This window comes from Lipotes vexillifer, unplaced genomic scaffold (genome assembly GCF_000442215.2).
Source record: "Lipotes vexillifer unplaced genomic scaffold, Lipotes_vexillifer_v1.1 scaffold444, whole genome shotgun sequence".
Lineage (NCBI taxonomy): Eukaryota > Metazoa > Chordata > Mammalia > Artiodactyla > Lipotidae > Lipotes > Lipotes vexillifer.
Window position 1 is genome coordinate 1,055,247 of NW_006793488.1, and position 18,953 is coordinate 1,074,199.

An 18,953-nucleotide genomic window follows, 5' to 3' on the forward strand; every position below is an offset into this window, starting at 1 on the left:
CCTTTGCTGATTCCTACTCTGTTAGACCCCTAAATGTTAGGGTTCTTTAGGGCTTGATAGGACATCCTCTTTCCTTCTTTATCTATATTTTCTCCAAAGGTGCCGATAAGTCCCAAATTCACATCTCTGATTCTCATCTCACATATCAGGATATCTCCGGTCATTTCTGGGTGAGTATCTACAGTTATCTCCAAGTAAACATTTTCAAAATCTTAGTTTGTGTCTACCCCCTCACTCCCCTCAGTCTTCTCCATTATCACTCATTTGCAGTTGTATCTGGTTGGCAAGGTTACTATAAACAGATCCCTGTACCTTTGAACTGCACATGGCCCAGTTAGCAGCTCCTGTCACCATCAACCTTGAACGTTTGTCTCATAGATAAGGATTATTGGGTATAGGATGATGGAGGTGGTGAGTGGGGAGTATAGGATTAGCTCAGTGCCATCTATTGGAATAGACAGTTCAAAGAAAAGGTCAGTAGGATCCAGGTTTATGTTATACAGGAGTAGAAAACATTGTTGTTCGCTTATTATCAATATGTAAGTTCGGATCAAGCCTGATTTAAGTGCAACTCTCACGTTCAAAGTCAGCACTAATATAGACCCATTTTGGAAGATATCGGAGAGCAATGCATATGGAATAAGATGACGTGAGAAGCCTTTGGTCCCATCAGCTTTTATATGTTTCATTACCTTACTTCTTAAGATCCAAAAGTGGACTCTCTTCCCTCAATTTTGCTGCAACATTTGCATCTGCCTCTGGAACTTAAAATCAGCCTCATGCCCAAGTATGGAAGCAGGGGGCAGACAAGGAAGAGCAGAGATGCGGATAGGGAAAAATACTGTGTGTGACTGAGTTTTTAAATTGGATTGGTAGAGAAATCCTTGGACTTGACTGAGTTTATTTGACTATAACCAGATTTAACTTCTGCAGCAGCCAGAAGGGAAGACTCAAAATAGCAGTAGAGATTAAGTTGTATTATATTAAAATAAAGATACATGTTTGCATCTCCAGAGTTACGGTTTATGAAGTGTGCACGCACTATGCGTATAAACAAATTTGTGGAAACTGTTAGACATTCAGGCTTTCTCTTCTTGAATTACGGAGACAGAGAAATTAGTTCCGCCACAGACAGGGTCAACTTTATTCTATTTTTCTGAAGCCAGATTATGGATCCTAATAGTTTTTTCAAAAAACTCGAAGTATAGTTGCTGTACGATATAAGTTACAGCTGTACGTACATAATACAGCGATTCACAATTTTTAAAGGTTATACTCCATTTATAGTTATTATAAAATACTGGCTATGTTCCTCATGTTGTGCAATATATCCTTGCCGCTTATTTTATACCTCATTGTTTGTACCTCTTAATTCCCTACCGCTGCATCGCCCCTCCCTCTTTCTTCTCCCCACTGGTAACCGTTAGTTTGTTCTCTGGGAGTCTGCTTCATTTTGCTATATTCACTAGCTTGCATTTTTTAGATTCCACATATAAATGGTATCATACGGTGTTTGTCTTTCTCTGTCTCATTTCGCTTAGCATAATGCCTTCCAAGTCCATCCACGTTGCTGCAAGTGGCAAAATTTTGTTCTTTGTTATGGCAGAGACTATATATATAGATATATATAAATATACACCACATCTTCTGGATCCTAATAGTTTTGAAAGTCAAGTTAAAGAAACCCTTTTCATTTACAGAGCAGTAACATACACAGAGGTGATACCATCAACATATAGCTCCACAGTTAACTAATTGTGCAGCTTTGGGCAATCTTCAATTGTTTCCTGCAATAAATCTATAGCAGCGTTAATTTCAGGTTATGTCCTCATATACAATGAGGACAAATTTTGTATCTTTTCCTATCTTTAAAACATGGAAAGTGTATGTAGGAAAGGGACGTCCTGTAGAATAATTTTGCCATCATCCAAACAGAGACGCATTAGAAATATAGGAACTATTTTTGTAATAAGAAAATAAATCCCTGGCCCTTACCTTCACACCAAGGATTGAAGAGAATGTACGTGTCTGTTTCTGGGTTTCGGCTCGTGCGGATTACACCATAGGGGGTCCAGACAGCAACATACATGCGGAACTTCCCCACAATGCAGTCTGGAGAAGACTGGACGGACAGCCGGACAGACCTGTCCTCTCTCCCGATAACTTTGGCTCCCCACTGGCCACTCTGCAGCTCGGAGACCACAGAGACTGGGATGTAGGTTCCCTTGTTCTCCTGAGGGTAGCGACCTATGAGAAGAAAGAAAAAGTATAGTGTTAAGGAGATTTCACAAAAGCCATTTTTGTTCTCACTCTGTCACCTTTATAGTGAAAGGTGGGAAATAATTCATTAGACTTGAAATCCTGAAACTTGGGTTGGAATTTCACTTTGGCCACCAACTTGCTGCCTGATGGTGGACAATTTTCGTAACTTCTTTGAAGGTAAGATCTGTCCTGTCTAGATTTAAAAAAAAGAATAACAGCTCTGTTGGTTGATCAATGACTTCATATAAGATGTGGAAATACTAACCTTGGATGCAGAGACAAAAACAGAGCTTATAGGGTAATGTGACGTCATCAGGACCTGAAATTCTGCCCTCTAAAAACGTAGAATTGCTTTTTTAGGGGTGTAAGGCAAACGTTTTTGTTTATTCTGAATACAATTTTACTACTTGTTATATACTACCTATAATAGAGCTACATTTAGAAGTTGTCCATATGTCATTATTTTCGTATTTAACTGAAACGCATTTATTGCCAACCTCATTAGTAATTTAGGCTTATGTCACGGGCAAGGATTCAGGCTCCAGAGGCAAATTATCTAGGTTTGTAACCTCTGGCAAATTACTTGACCTTTTTTACAGATCTCTATTTTCCTCTTTTTCTCTGTCAATAAATGAGAATAATAATACTACACAATTGTTATAAAGCAGAAACTAACACGCCATTGTAACGCAATTATACTCCAGTAAAGATGTTAAAAAAAATAGTACACTGTGATGAAATAAAATAATACACGTAAGATGCTTTGCACATAATTTCTCATGCATAACAAATTTTTAGCTATTATTTCAACAGGAAATTAAACAGCAGGGTATTTTACCATAGGTCCAGGCTCATCATACTTTATGTATAAGCTATCTCAGGGTAAATCTTTCTCTTTATTGCTGCCATTTTGGGCCAAATTCTTATTTCATGAGGTTGACCCCCAAACTAAATTTTACCACTGGGTTCCTGGAAAATCAAAGTCTTCACTGCGAAAGTCAAACCTCACGGCATTCTTTAACTCTGTGGCTTACAGTTCAATTTACAGTTTGGTTTACAGAATAGTCAAACAGATAGGTATTTTAAACTGGAGCAAATCTTTCACTTACGAACGTTTCCCAAATGTATTAGACATTCAGTTCTTCTTGACTTGAAGAAAATTACAAATCAGACTAATACATCTAAATTACTTTGATTGTAAGCAGAAGAAAGTTTAAAGCTTATTCACTTCAATTGCTTAACATAAACCAGGTAGAGGGTTCTACATTAAAACAAATAAAAGCAAATAAATGATTCTTTTTGGCCTCTCCAGTTACTGAGGTCTTTAAAGCATTCTTTGGTAGGCATATTGTTGAAGATAGAGCATTCTAAGGACGTAGTTACATAAGCTGCCGCTGTGTAATTCTGTGAGATACTTAATCTTAACGAAAATAAATGTATACAGCGCAAGCCAGGGAGAAAGATTAGAACCCCAGTGCTTTGCTATTGTTAGGGGTGTCAGTTTATCAACACTCAGAATGAATATTATCATAAATCCAATAAAGCCTTGAAAATGTTTTTCTGCCAAGGTATGACAGTGTGTCTAGGTGGTGTTCTTGGGAATACATGGGGCTCAGCTTCCCGGAGCCTGGATATAAATCCACCTGCAAGAACTGTTTGTTCCAAAGGCACCGCCATCCCCATACCTCCTGTATATATGCTCCTCTTTGTACCCATTCAAACTGGGGGATGAGTTTACCCTTTTCTCTGGAGGCATTGTTGCTCTCTGGAGCTTCCATCAGTGCTGAAGTGTAGACGTCAAAAGCAATCTTGCCAGCTAAAGGGGACCATAATTCTTTTATTACAGTGACTCCTGGCAGCTGTTGCCACTAAATACTGACTTGCATTTAGAATCCACAGTATTAAATACGACACAAGTTTGGTAAAAATAAACTTTTGGAGATAAAATCTGTGTGATAATTACAGACTTATTAGATTTAAAGAAAAAGGATGAAAGGAATTTTAAAATGAACTACATAAGCAGGTTCCTTTAAGAATACCAAAGAATTAGGAGAGTGTATCCAAAGCTATGTGCTATGAGACTCAGCTTCCCCTTTGTACTAACATCCACTATTGTCAGGAGTATCGAAATAACCAAGACAATTGCTAGTTTCCATTATTACACTTCCTGTTATGATTTCAAAGACATATTAAATTTTATGTATCAAATTCAAGTTATACCAAAAAAAAGTAAAGAAAAAGGAGAACCATGTTTTTTTCATGCTGGCTTTGAACCCAGTCACAACTTAATCTAAAGGCTAGTTTGTTTGAAACTTTTTCCTTCCTGCAACAATATTGCCTACTGTGTGCTGGGCATTATTCTAAGTGCTAAAGACACAACAGCAAACAAAACAAGACTCCTGTGCTCATAGAGCTTATAGTCTATGGAAAAAGCCAAGCCTGTGCTATTTATGATATGCATGTTATTGCTTTACTCCTTATAACAAACTGTGAGAGGGAAATCATTACCAACATCCTAATTTGACAAATCAGGAAACTAAGACAAAAGATCATTAAGCAATTTGTCCAGGGTGATACAACTAGTAACCAGGGGGTTGAGATTTGAACCAGTCACTCTGGCTTAAGAGCCTGGGAGTTTCACTTCTAAGCTCTACGGCAGTTGTATGTGCAGACAATGCTTTGGTGTTGGTGAGAATTGTGATGAGATTCTGACTCTGCAATTAACTCTTGGTGCTACCTAGGACACATTTCTTAATTGTCTGAAGTTCCATTTCCTTGTCTCTTTGCAGTCCTGGGAATGGGAAGAAAATAGCTTTTGTAATAAAATGAAAGTTTTATGCCTGGCACACAGTAGAAGTTGACTCACGAGACATTTATTGTTTGCGTTTTAAACATAACAGCTACTGGAAAGGAAAGCTAGAAGGAAGAAGGGGTGATTTCCCCCCACCCCACTGCCTTCTCTGGTTCTAAACCTGAAGAAAGTGGGTGTACCAGGGAAAGCAGGTAACTTTTCTTGAGGCAAGTATTGTGGCCAAGGAGAAAGCAATACAGCTGGCTCTGACACTTACTGTGTGATCCCGGCAAAGTATTCATCATCTCTCAACTAAAACTTCACGTATTCTGTAAAACGGGGATAATATGGTCATAGTTTGTGATGGGGAGGACAGCTTAATAAATTATAGTCATTGTTATTGTTACTTCCCCCTTTTCCCAGGCTTTCTGATTCCCCTAATTTGTCCTTTCTCTGTTCCAGGAGCGGGAAGACAGGATGGGTTCACTAATAGCCAACCTACAGAACCCAAATCTACTTACAAAGGCCAGTTTACTCAAGATTCAAATATACTGAGCTGACTAATATTTCCATCTAGAAAACTTGCACAGCCTCTGCTCCCCCCATCTACCCCCCCCCCACCAAAGTGATGGCATTCAGTATTAACCAAAAAACCTTAATAATTCCAGAAGTATCATAGAAGAATTATCTAAAACCCTCCCTTCACTAAAAAAATCTGGTTTTCTGAATCACTATGGTCACTGTCATCTCCATTCACGACTTACATAGGAGGTGGCAAACTTTATGGTCCATGGGCCAAATGTAGCTTGTTGCATGTTTGTGTAAATAAAGTTTTATTGGAACACACTCATTCATTTGTGTATTACTGTGCTACAATAGCAGAGTTGAGTAGCTGTGACAGAGGCGATATGGTCTGCAATGCCTAAAAGATTCACTATCTGGCCCTTACAGTGAAAGTTTGCCAACCTCTGCCTTAGAGAGTTTTATATTTTATTTCTTTAAGGGGTGATTGATTATAGACACTCAGTGTCTAAGACCTGGGCCTAAGAAGAAAATACCATCACCTAGTTTTTTCTTCAAAGAGAAATATGTTACTAAACTAATAACAAACATCTTCACTGCTATGGGGTCAACATTTAGTTTCCTTAAAACCTCCTAGTTAAATCCCTTACAGTCTCAGAGGGTTTGAAGACATAGGAAATGGGCTGTAAGTTTTTAATGATTTCACTAGACACTGCTAAAATGTTCAAGTGTATTACTGTAAAAGTTGTTTAGCGTTGCCAAGGCAGTTCACAGAGAGATGGAAATAAAGCACAACAGGAATGGAGGTTTATTTCCCCAGGCCCCTGTGAGGGAATGTTTACAGATGGGAGACTGGGGTTCTGTGAGGTTATCACATGCAAGACATCGTATAAGTGGGCAGAGGCAGACACAGGGCGTGGACTGAAACCTCTGCGCTGGAGAAAGCCCGTTCTCCTTTGCCTGCATCATGCTGCCTCTGTGGGGACGGTGGGAGGATGCTGGAGGGATTATGAAGAGGAGGAAGCCAAGAGAAGACTAAAGCTGCAAGATTTGACGGGATAGGAGGCAGAAGGACAGTTAGGACCGCAGTGGTGGATACGACATGTGTGAGGCGGAAGTATGAATCCCAGGGCTTAATCACTGGTGACGAGCAAGAAGACCTGGCAGACAGGGGCTTCCAAAGAGGGTCTCTAGGGCTTCCCAGGTGGCACAGTGGTTGAGAGTCCGCCTGCCGATGCAGGGGACACGGGTTCGTGCCCCGGTCCGGGAGGATCCCACATGCCGCGGAGCGGCTGGGCCCGTGAGCCACGGCCGCTGAGCCTGCGCGTCCGGAGCCTGTGCTCCGCAACGGGAGAGGCCGCAACAGTGAGAGGCCCGCGTACCGCAAAACAAACAAACAAACAAGAACAAAGAGGGTCTCTGGGCTGCAAGGGACCTGAGTTGGGAAGGTTTTTAAGGTGATGTCAGTGACAAAAGGGAGAAGGGAGAAGACACCACTCATTCGGTCAGGCTGTGTGTGGCACAAGACCAGACTATGGAGGCAAATCAGGAACATTGCAAAGGGACAGAAAAGAACCCAGATTCTCAGGCCTTTTCATATGCACCGTATGGAAAAGCTGACTATTAATGTGAGACCTGATGTGTCAATAGTATTTCAGGGTCTTGTCAGCGGCTCCGTTACACCGTGTTTAATTCTGAATGTAATGATTTCAATGACAGCTCTGGGGAAGAATTTTCCAGGATGGAACTGTGAGCGAGGAAGTTGTGACAGAGTCGTGTTTCATCTCTCGCTAAATAGCCCTGTCCCCTCGGGAGGCAGCACGTTTAAGAGACCTCAACCAGCCTACGCTCCGGAACGCCCAGCCATCAACATCCAGGATGGCCCAACAGCTCTACCCTTGGCCAAACCTGGACGTGAACTTCGGCCCTCCAGAGGTGACCACCATGCACACGTTTGCTGAAAGTGAATAATGCCTGCACAGACGTTTGTTTTGCTTTTTTCCAAAACTGTGTAACTTTCGTGTTAAAAAAAATCTGAGCAAGAAAAATAGAAGCAGGAAATATAATGTCCCAGAAAGGATTCTCATTTTGTTTTTAATAATATAGTCTTTGAAATCGGACTACTTACTAACCATGAAAAAATATAGTTACCAATTGCATTCTTTCACACTTAACTAAAATGGGTGTCATTTTCCCAAGTGATCTAGAAATTAACATATGCTCTTAGTTTAAATGTTTGTTTTCATCTGTAAATCATTTTTGAGGCCGCACTAATACTCCTTGTAAGGGAAAATTCGCTTGGACCATATACGCCTGTATTCAAATGCACCCATGCCTTCCTTTAACTGACTCTCTCTTTATATATAGTATATACGTGTGAATACAGAGAGATGCACCTACCTTAACACCCCACTACTTGTGACTGGGAGGAAGAGGATGAAAATATTTAATTCCTTTACAGTTTTATTCTTTACCGACCTTGGCTCAATGGGCCTGAGCTTTTTGCCTGGCTTCTTCATATTCGTGTCATTTACATGGAGGGCAAGAGAAATCCACCTCCAGCTCAGACTCGGCCCTACGTGACCTTGGGGGAAACTTGCTCTCAATCATCGGTTTTACAGACCTGAGAACCCACTGCATGCCGAGCCCTGCATAGGTAGCACCCCGCAGAGGAATGTGCTGCATTAAAAAAATTAATGTTTTAGTAAGTGGATGGCTTGGAATAGTTTTACATTAAAAACATAATGTTCTATGTGGTGATTAGGGTCCCAGGTAGTCCAGGAAGGCCACTAACTAGCCTACAGGGTGGTCAGCATAGTTGGACAGGGTTGCTAATAGAATCATTCTGACTTCACCTTGCTTATACCTAGAACCCGGGAGGACATAGGATGGAGGAGGACGTTCCTGTAATTGAAGAAGACGCGCCTGTCAATCACTTTTCCCCGGTGCTCTGAAACACGGAAGCGTGAACCTCAGGACACCCCTACTTCTCATCTCTTGGGCAAGTCATCCATAACTCAAGTGGTCATAATCTGTGTTCCACCTACGCTATACTTAATGATAATACTTTGGGTCATGAGAGTCTTAATTAATCACCAGGAAACCCCAGACAAAGCTTTTCCTCCTTATTAACTTAGATATCTAGTTTCCTTATTAACGGAACTGAAGATATTGTTCTATTGCTCTATAGCCCCATAGAATACCACAATGCTTTGTAGGTGCCAATAAATGTCAATGGACTGAACTGAGACTTTTGCAGATGCCAAGTCCCATTAAGAACATCACCCAGACTTTAGAAGCCCTGGAATGAGAGCCTGTGGTAACCAGCTGTCAATTCCAAGCACCCTTCACAAGAAACAAAGATTTCTGGTTCTAAACTTTTTCCTTCAAGGGGCACTTTTCATTCATATATAAATACATTTCAAGCTGAGCTCTGACTCCACCTAACTGCAGACTTTCTTGAATAGTGAATTCTTATAAGAGGATTGTCTCTAAGGAACTCATGAATATATCATGTCTCCAGCTGGGAAGGTAAATTTCATGATGTTAATTCATTTTTCCATTTGATTCATTTGTTTTTCCCAAGACACACCTTTCATGTTCAAAATAATCAATCTGTTTCCAAATGGGCCCTGGAAGTATTACAGTGACAGCATGATGCATGGGGCAGGACTGGAAGTGTGAATACAGCAGCCTTGTAAAGGGAAGCAAACCTTGTTTTAACTGTCTTAGAATGGAATGGGAGTGCACAGGGACCGGGATGGAATAAGTCTCTGAATAACTTTTAGGAACACCAGGTTACCAACTACAAAAACAAAACAGCACCACCAAAAAAGAAACTATCAAAAAAGGCACAAAAATCTTAGATGGTAACAACTAAGAGGAAAGCAACATAAACGTTCAAAAGCGAATCATTTCATTACGGAACTCAGGAACCTATGCTTTCTATCTAATACCTTGCCAGTGGGGTGTATATATAAAGTTTACTTATCTATATTTATTTACTTGGATGTTTTCTAAAGGAAGAAAACTTCCTGGAAATGTTTATTCTAGCAAACCAGAGAAGGAAGGGAAATCTTCTTGAGGACAGGGACTGACTTTTGTTCAACTTTGTATCCGGTGCCTTGCATCATCTTGGAACATAGTAGGCTCAATAAATATTTGGTAATTTGATGATAGCTATATTCTTTTTTTTTTTAGGCGGTACGCCGGCCTCTCACCGCTGTGGCCTCTCCCGTTGCGGAGCACAGGCTCCGGACGCGCAGGCTCAGCGGCCATGGCTCACGGGCCCAGCCGCTCCGCGGCATGTGGGATCTTCCCGGCCCGGGGCACGAACCTGCGTCCCCTGCATCGGCAGGCGGACTCTCAACCACTGCGCCACCAGGGAAGTCCGATGGCTATATTCTTTAAGGTGTCTTGTCTACCTCATGTCACTTTCAACACTTCCTAAGTCTCTTAAAATATTTTTTGGGGTAAGGCGTAATTCTGTGAAATATATATGAAACCAGCACTGTGCAAGGCTCTTTGAATGATTCAGGAAAGATAATAAGGCCATGCCTGCTGAGGACGGTCAGCATGGTGAAGTGCATATGCCTCAGATGACCGACCAAGGTAATAATCTGGACATGAGGAGACAAGGACCTGGCCCAGGGTGCTGCCAACAGCACAGAGAGGAAGAAAAAGACATGGGATAAAATTCAGAGGACACGTCAACAACATGGAGATAAGATAATTTCTTCCTCGGCGAAATAAGACCTTACGGCTCCTTCAACAAAACTGACCACACTTTGAACATGCCTCCAGCATGCCAAAACACAAGTCATCACAGCTGGTTGGTGCAGTGGAAACCCAGAGAAGGAAACAGCTGAAGGTGCTACAAAGTGAGAGAGGATCCCTCTGAGAAGGTGGCTTTGGGATATAATCTTAAAAGTGGGCAAAGGCAGGAAGGAGCCTTCCTAGCGGAGGGAAAAAGGAAAGCACGGATCGTGAGGGAACCACGAGATGCCTGTGGTAGGAGAACAGCTGATCTGGGCAGGGTGAGGACCAAAGGGACCTTTGACACTGTGCAAAGGCATCTAGGCTGTGTCCTAGGAAGGACTGGAGAGGGGGCAGGAGAAGCTTTACTTGGCCTGATGAGATCTGTGCTTCAGGAAGATCGCCGCTCTGGCTGCAGGAAGGAGAATGGTTTGCTAGGGGACAGGGGTGGAGGTTCGAGGGTTGCCGGAGTACTCGGGTGTGGCATTACGTCGTCCCTAGAGTGATACTGGCTGGCTCTGGAGGGAAGATAAGTGCCGGGATGCAGAAGAAATACAGGCTTGGTCAGGGATGAGATGCTCGTTTTCAGTGAGGAGGGTGGAGTCAAAGGTGACCCCAGGTGTTTTTCATTCTTCACCAAAGAGTTTTTGAGTGCCTACTAGGTGCTAGACACTGTAGATATTGGGCCACAGCCACAAGAAAAACAGTCATCTCCTAGAACCCTGAGACTCATGACCAAGCTGCAAGCCTAGTCAAGCCTGCTGCTTTGTAAGGCATCTGCTCCAAAAGCAGGGCCTGGTGTGATTAACTGCCACACAGATTTACTCAAGGAAGCTAGTTTTCTGGGAATTCCCTTAACCCCATGTGTGTGTTGACTCTAGAGAGAAGACAGAATATTTTTAGTCTTTAAGAAAAAATAATCAACATAAAATCTCTACGATTTAGATGAAGTTGGTTATAGAGCGTAACATTGCACTGAAGATGGGCTCATATGGCTGATCCAATTCCTAAGGAACAGGAGAAATAGAAGTCAGAGAAGGTGGATTTGAGGTCCAGGCTGTCCACTGGGGAATAATAACTACTGTTTGTGCTTATTTACTGAGCCTGTCCACGGCCTGGCCGCTCTCAGACCCAAGGCCCACACCTCCCAAGACCCTCTTCTGGGTTCCCAAGAAGCCCCCTTCCCAGGCTGCACTGCCCTCTGGGTTGCCCTCTGAGTAGGTTTGGACAGTGAGGGGCTCTGGAGGCCGATGGGGAGATGCTGCATTGTGTGTCCCCGTCTCTCTCTGCTTCTTGGGGCGCTGAGTCTCTTCCATGGCTCCCAGCTCTCAGCAGTGGCTGCTGGGTTCTGGTAAGACCTCCCCCTCCTCCATGTGCCCCAGGTCCACAGTTTTCTGCTGATACTAACTCCTGAGTTGCCTCACTGTGCCACCTGTTTGGCTTCTTAGCTGTTCTCTCACCAGTGTAATCAATTCCTTTGATTAAACTTCTGTTGCTTATAAAACCTAGAGAAATGTCTACATTATGCTCTGGGCCCTGACCCTGCAATGTGTCAGATCTTGTCCTAATACTTTACATTGGCTTTAGGAGTTACGTCCACTTAGTATCTGGGGAAACTGGGGCTTGGAGAACTTAAGTAACTAGCTCTGGGTTACACAGCTATCATGTTGCAGAACAATGATTTGAACTTCCAGGTCTGTTTGTTCAGTCCAGCACTCATGTCTGGGGAAGAGACTAAGAGACTCATGTCTCTTAGTCTATTTTCCATCTGTAAACCAGACATTAAAAAAGGTGAGCACTGAAATAATAATGTGTGAAGGGCATGTCATGAACTGAACAAATGATTATTATTTTTATGGCGTCTAACGGTTACAACAGCAAATAAAACTCATTAGACCTATTTTATTTTTATTTCTGAGCATGAATTAAAATGGGGCTGCTGATGTGGCATGGTGCGGGGATTTACTCAACAGGCATTTACTGAGCACCATTTAAGTGCCAGGCACTGTTCTAGGTACTGAAAATATAGCGATGTCCACACGGGTTCATGGAGCATACCGTCTGGTGGGGGTAAACAGACAATAGACAAATAAATACATACAACATCAAACGAAGATAAATGCTATGAAAACATAAACAAAGCAGCTAAAGGGGACAGAGAGTGATAGGGTGGCACGCTGATTTGGAGAGAGTGGCCAGAGCAGGACACTCTGGTAAGGTGACATTGAGCAGAGGTGGAAGAGCAGGGAGGAAATGAGCTGTGCAGACACCGAGAGGGGAGCATTAAAGTGCGTGCAAAGGTCCTGAGGAAGGTGCTCTTGGCAGGCTCCAGGAGTCTGATGTGCCTGGAGCAGAGAGAACACTGGAGAGAGCCGTGGGAGATGGGGTGAGAGAGCCAGAGGATCAAGCAGGGCCTTGTAGGCTGCCGTCAGGATTTTGGAATTTATTCTTCTTGAGGAAAGAAATCAGTAGAAAACAGATATGGTCTACCTTAAGTCCTTCTAAAAAATCACTCTGGCTGCCATGTAGACTGTGGGAAAGTAATTGAGATTGCTATGAAGATCTCCTGACCTCCCATGATATGCCCACATTGCTTTTTTGATCATGAACATCCTTCCAATAGAGGACAAACTAGAGATACGGCTAGAATATTTCTATCCCTGGAAAGAAATACATTTGCTTAAATTTGTTACTCTGTGATGTGAAACCTGATTACGATACCTTTCCTAAAAGCTGGTTTTCACAGCTGGGAGAGAACTGGACATTGAGGTAGGGAGGTGGTGTGAAACATGTGGCCACTTGAAGTACGAATTTTATCTACACCACAGTTTTTTTCTAGGGAAATCTGTAGCCCTTCCCTGGCATGAGTCTGAATGAGGTTCTGTTGTTCTAACAGTCCATCGAGGTTTATATCCTCTAGGATCTAGTGATATTGGGGAGAGAGGATGCTGGTTTCACAATGTCTAGTTTATTGTACTTTGATGGATTTCATGATTATGAACCAAATTGCATGCTGGCCTTTTGTCCCTCCTCACTCCAACTGTTATGAAACAATTTCAAATGACAAAGGATGTTTACACATTTCTTGGGATTCTGCCATCCACAAGCTGGGCCCTGGAAGCCCAAGGAAGGTTTGGAGTGGGTGGGAAACACACTTTGGACTGAAAGTAGGGATCACTGACCAGATGCATGGCAGCTAGCAGCTTTGGTGCCTGTGTGTTTCTCAATCGGCTTCAGGAAGCATGCCATAAGGAATTCTCTCTTATAGGAACTGAATCTCCTCAACAAACGGCAATTCTGTGGAGTTAAATTCCATTTGTTTGTGTTGTATCCATCATGTAAGCAGCCTGAGGCTAGCGGGTCTTATGAGATTTAAGAAGTGTCATTAGCTAACAAAGATAAGATCAAAAGTTTAGCTGAAGGTCTTCCAAGCGAAACAGACCTCTGATGAAATTTTCACTAAGACAGTCAATTCTTATTAATAATTTAAAGGCAACAGTAATGGGGAAAGGAACAAATCATTGGCAATTATAATAAAATATTTGTCTGTCTTTGGAATCCAAATATGTGAATGCAATACACAGCAGCAACTGTTAAATGCGTTCACATCACCAGAGATCAAACCAGTTCCTGGTAAAGCAAAAATCAACGTGGAGATAATCTAGGAATAAGAGGCAGTCCATCTGGTATCAGTCTGCAGGTGGATATTGACAATAAGCATTTATTTAAACAGATATTTACTGGTTCTTACTATGAGCAAAGTAATATCACTTAACCTGGTGGTGAGCGTACAAGAGGCATGTGATATCCTTCCTGTATTCAGTGATCAGTTCATAGTGAAGCATCCAAGTTTAGACTGAAATTCAAGTCAGAAGGCTAATTCCGCACCAGAGCAACAGACCAAGAGCAGTGAATTGCTAGGGGAGCCAAGAACAAGTTTATTAAAGACATAACAACAAAGATAGAACTTGAAGGATGAGAAGAAAGAATGACAAGCACTCTGCATTTTGTTAGTTCATGTGTACATTTCTGTGTGGATGTTCATTTGCCTACAATAGGTGTTCATGGTTGCTTTGTGAGCTGATCACTGCTTACATTCAAAAGCATCAGAAAACGTAGTGCACTCAAGCCAGGTTTTCACAATTGACATAAATCAACTACGTAAGTGGAAGACCTGGTTTGAACACAAAGATGTAAAGGAGTCACACCCTAGGTTGTACCAGCAGAGCCCCACCCAGGGACTCCTCGTGGGAAAAGGAGGCTGTTCTTCACATTTTCCCCAAGGCCTTGAGATATATTCCAGTGTTCCTTCATTTCCCCCAGTAAACTTTTTAAATCAGCAAAACCCACTGATTTGCCTAACATCTTTAAATAGAGGTAACTGTCAAGTACCTCTTTATTTGTGGACTGATTGTATAATTTGGCCTTCCATGAATGACCCCCACGTCCGGTCTTTTGGAAAATGTCATGGTGAAGGAATTTTGTCTAAAAAATCTCTCACTGCTCTAAAACCCCATAGTTTAACTCCAAACTCAGAGCACGTACTCTGAAGTTTCACACTGTCTGCTGTGTGACCAAAGGATCCTGCCTTTGCGACCTCTGCTGGGCCTGTCTTCCCTGGCAGCTCCTGGAGGCCAAATATCTCTACACAGCACCCCATAAAAAAGCCATTTGGCCACTCGTTCTAAAGGACCTGGTCTTAGCTAACAGTTAATGGCAAGAATCTAATAAATCCATTCTTCCTAAAATTTTAATATCTGATAAGACATTATACTTCCTCTCACCTCCATATTTACTCTTTATGGAAATAATTCCCTAACATCTTAAATGAATAAATTGCCATAGTTGAATTCCATTCATTACATCAGCTTGGAGAGGGGGGTCGGTTCCTGTCTTTACTTTCCATTCAGTAGACCTGTATCCTTCCAAGACCTTATCAGATGCCAGGTCCAGTATCAGTCCAGGAATACTAGGATTGGCCAGTAATCACGATCTGAATTCCACAGATTCCTCCTTGAGGAAACAAACTAGGTATGAGGAGCTGGGCTAAGGCATCATTACAGCTTTATAAGTCATTATCATTATGCCTAGTGTCAAAATTATAAATTTTTGTTGTTTTAAGCCACCAAGATTGTAATTATTTTTTTACAGCAGCAATAAAAAACTAACACAAACACAAAGAATTGTTGGCATGTTGTGAAGATTCATTAAATGTCATTTTATGAGTGATATTATTATCTGCCCTACACCCATACTCACTCAAGTCTCCTTGGGTATGAACTCTCAAGGATGAGCAATGTTACGGAGGTCGGGGGTCAGGGGTCACCACAGGCATAACATGGATGCGGAGCAGTGATAAGTGAGATAAACCCAGATAAGACTGGGAAATACTGAAAGCAGGTAAAAATAGTAGTGAGTACACACAGGACTCAGATCCTGATTTCTAAATACTACTTTCTCCTAAAAGGAAGCAGAGTTCCTTGGAGAAATGGTTGATTTCAAGTCTGGTGCAAGGAAAATAGAAGATGAGCTTGAAGCATCTTTTTGTGCCAGAAAATAAGAAAGTAAGGATACTGAGGCCAGTTGGAAAAGTTTCCAACTGGCAAAATTTAGGACAATTTGAACATCAAATTAATTAAAGATAGTAACAGATTTAAGTAACCTATTTAACTAAAAGAGGAAATCATGAATTCATATTGATAGCAATCATTCAATCAGTAAAAATTTGATGATAAATAGAATAATTTCATAGTCTGAAGGTACTTGCTTGTAAAGCACTTAGTAATTACAATGGGAACAAAGAGTAACTTGCAGTGGAGACTCCCGACAGACACCACTGTGTTGGATTCTGTGATGTGCTGCCCAGAGACTCCTTCAGGAAGGACAGATTTATCCATAGCTGCTGGGATTGATGGCAGAAAATGGTCCTTGGTGAGTCAGCCCTCTTTGGGAGTTACCAAAGCTGAAGAAAACTTTCTCATCCAAGGTTATACCTCATTTAGGAGCAGTTCACATCCAATGGATGATCAACATGGGTGTACAAAGGTCGAGTTCAGGTGCCCCCATAACAAGAGAGCTCTGAAGAGCCGTCCCATCTCCATAGCTCCTCGTGGGGTCAGCTGTGGCCTTTGCAGGTACTACTTGAAGCTCGACTTCTCTTTCTGCCCAATTCTACTTCCACAGAGGTTAATCCCAAGAGCATTCCGTAATCAACTTCTTGTACGCTAATTTCAAAGTCTACGTCCTAGAGAACCCAACTTCTATAGACTGAATATGTGTATTACCCCCAAAATTCATATGTCATAGATGCAGAGGCCTCACTTAAACATACTACTAGAACATTATGCTAAATAAGCCTTCAGAGTAGCTTATAGAAACACTAGTATTACAGCCCTTTAAACAGTTCGCTAAAAGCTCCACATAATTGACAGTGGGGCCTTTGAGAGGTGACTAGGCCACGGGGTGGAGCCCTCATGAATGGGAATTGTGTCTCTATAAAGGAGACCCCAGAGAGATCCCTTACCCTTTCGGCCACGTGAGTACACAGTGAGAAGACAGCCATCTGTGAACCCGTAAGTAGGTCCTCACCACATGCTAAATCTGTCAGCACCTTGATTTTGGACTTCCCAGCCTCCAGAACTGTGAGAAATAAATGTTTATTTATAAGCACCCAGTCTACGGTATTTGTTAGCAGCCAGAACAGACTAAGACACTGACCTATAACTCTGCCTTAATCAAGTAATCAAAATTAATTAAGGGGATCTAAAAAAAGTTACGTGCAACCGGGTAGGACTCACCGGGAAGAACTCAGCACCACTTCTGTGATATTACTGCCAAAGACACATAACCTGATTGTAATCACGAGGAAGCGTCAGACAAAAAAACCCAAATTGGGAGGTATTGTACAAAATCACTGCCTTGTAATCTGCAAACGTGTCAAGTAACGAAAGTCAAAGAAAGACGACAAAAGTGTTCCAAACTGAAGAAAACTAGAGACGAGACATGACAACAAAATGCAACATGTGATTTTGGACTGGATCCCCTTGCTATAAAGGATATTATTGGGACAACTGGTGACACTCAAATGGGGTCTGAAGATTAGATGATCATAATGTATCAATTATAATTTCCTGATTTTGGTGGTTATACAGGAGAATGTCTTTGCTTACAGGAAATACACACTGAATTATTTAAAGTATTCAGTGGTGATGGGACATAGGGTTGACAGCTCTCTAGTGGTTCAGGAAGAAAAACAGAAGTTCTTTGTACCACTCATAAATTTTCTGTAAAGTGGAGTTTGTTTCAATTTTTTTTTTTTAAGTTTTAAACAACAGAACAACATGGGTAACCATTGTTTGTACAATTATCTTGTATATCCATGTTCTCCTCTTTAAAATTTTTTTTATTTTTTGGCTTTTTAAAAAATTTTTATTTTACATTGGAGCATAGTTTTCTCCTTTTTCTTTTTTTTTTTTTTGCGGTACGCGGGCCTCTCACTGTTGTGGCCTCTCCCGTTGCGGAGCACAGGCTCCGGACGCGCAGGCTCAGCGGCCGTGGCTCACGGGCCCAGCCGCTCCGCGGCATGTGGGGTCTTCCCGGACCGGGGCACGAACCCGCGTCCCCTGCATCGGCAGGCGGACTCCCAACCACTGTGCCACCAGGAGCAGTACTTTTTAAGCTTCTCTTCAGAACACCTATATCGACTCTTCAAGAATACGTGGTGAAGGGAGCCTCCGAGTTGCCCTACACTAGGCAACATCCTATCTCTCTAGGCTCATCCTTCAAGAAGCATCAGCTCTAAGAGAATATGGGACTGATGAGGAGGAAAATGTCAAGGAGGAGCCCAACTCCTTGCATGATAATGGAAACGGGATCCAAGGCTGAAGAAATCAATATGGGGGCTGCTACTTAGTAAAGCATTGAAGCGGGGATGGCTGAGCTCCCACAAGGTCAGGTTTACTGTGCCATACAAATCTAGGGGAAATGAGACAGAAAGCAAAAGGAGAGTTCTTTCTAACTTCTGAAGATGATTACCTTGTACTTGTGCCCTAAATTATCTGTGATTTTTTTCCTTGAAATTTTATCATGATGGTTATAAACACAAGTACTGTCTTTGTGAATCATCTTTATTTTTAAAATTTGGCTAACAATCCACTCAAGTGTCTTTGACATGTTTAAAGCAATTTGTTTCACAAATACGAAAGTTAGAAAAGATTGAGACGATGGAAAGGAAGTAATGGAGACAGTGTGTCATTTTCTATCACTTGGAAATATGTTGCACAAATAAAAAAAGTTGTTTGATGGAAAATGTCACCCTAGCTGTCTCCACTGCTTCATTTCCATCATTTTAGTCAGAAAAACACTGCTTTTGTCTAGTTAATTGCTTCAGAATACCAAGGGCTCTTGTCTACCCTGTGCACTAATTTTCCAGTGAAAATCGCATATACGTCAACCTAACCTTGAGATGCTGGACCTCTAACGTGGCTTGTCCCTTTGGGAGCCAGTTATGGGGCTGAGAGGGAAAGCTATTTTGTCTTTTCATTTTCCCAGTCAAGGAAACAGGACTTGAAATAGCATTAGTTCTTGCAAGTCCAAATGGAAAGCATGACACCTTCATCGGAAG

At 42.0% G+C, this 18,953-nt stretch overlaps 1 protein-coding gene across 1 annotated transcript in view; it reads right to left on the reverse strand.

Moving 5' to 3' along the window:
* Positions 1-18,953, reverse strand: part of F13A1 (coagulation factor XIII A chain) — a 141,819-nt gene that overhangs the window by 94,136 nt on the left and 28,730 nt on the right. Inside the window, exon 4 of the mRNA XM_007466408.1 lies at positions 1,996-2,247. Within this exon, the coding sequence (XP_007466470.1) occupies positions 1,996-2,247 (252 nt within the window). The remainder of the gene's footprint in view (positions 1-1,995; positions 2,248-18,953) is intronic.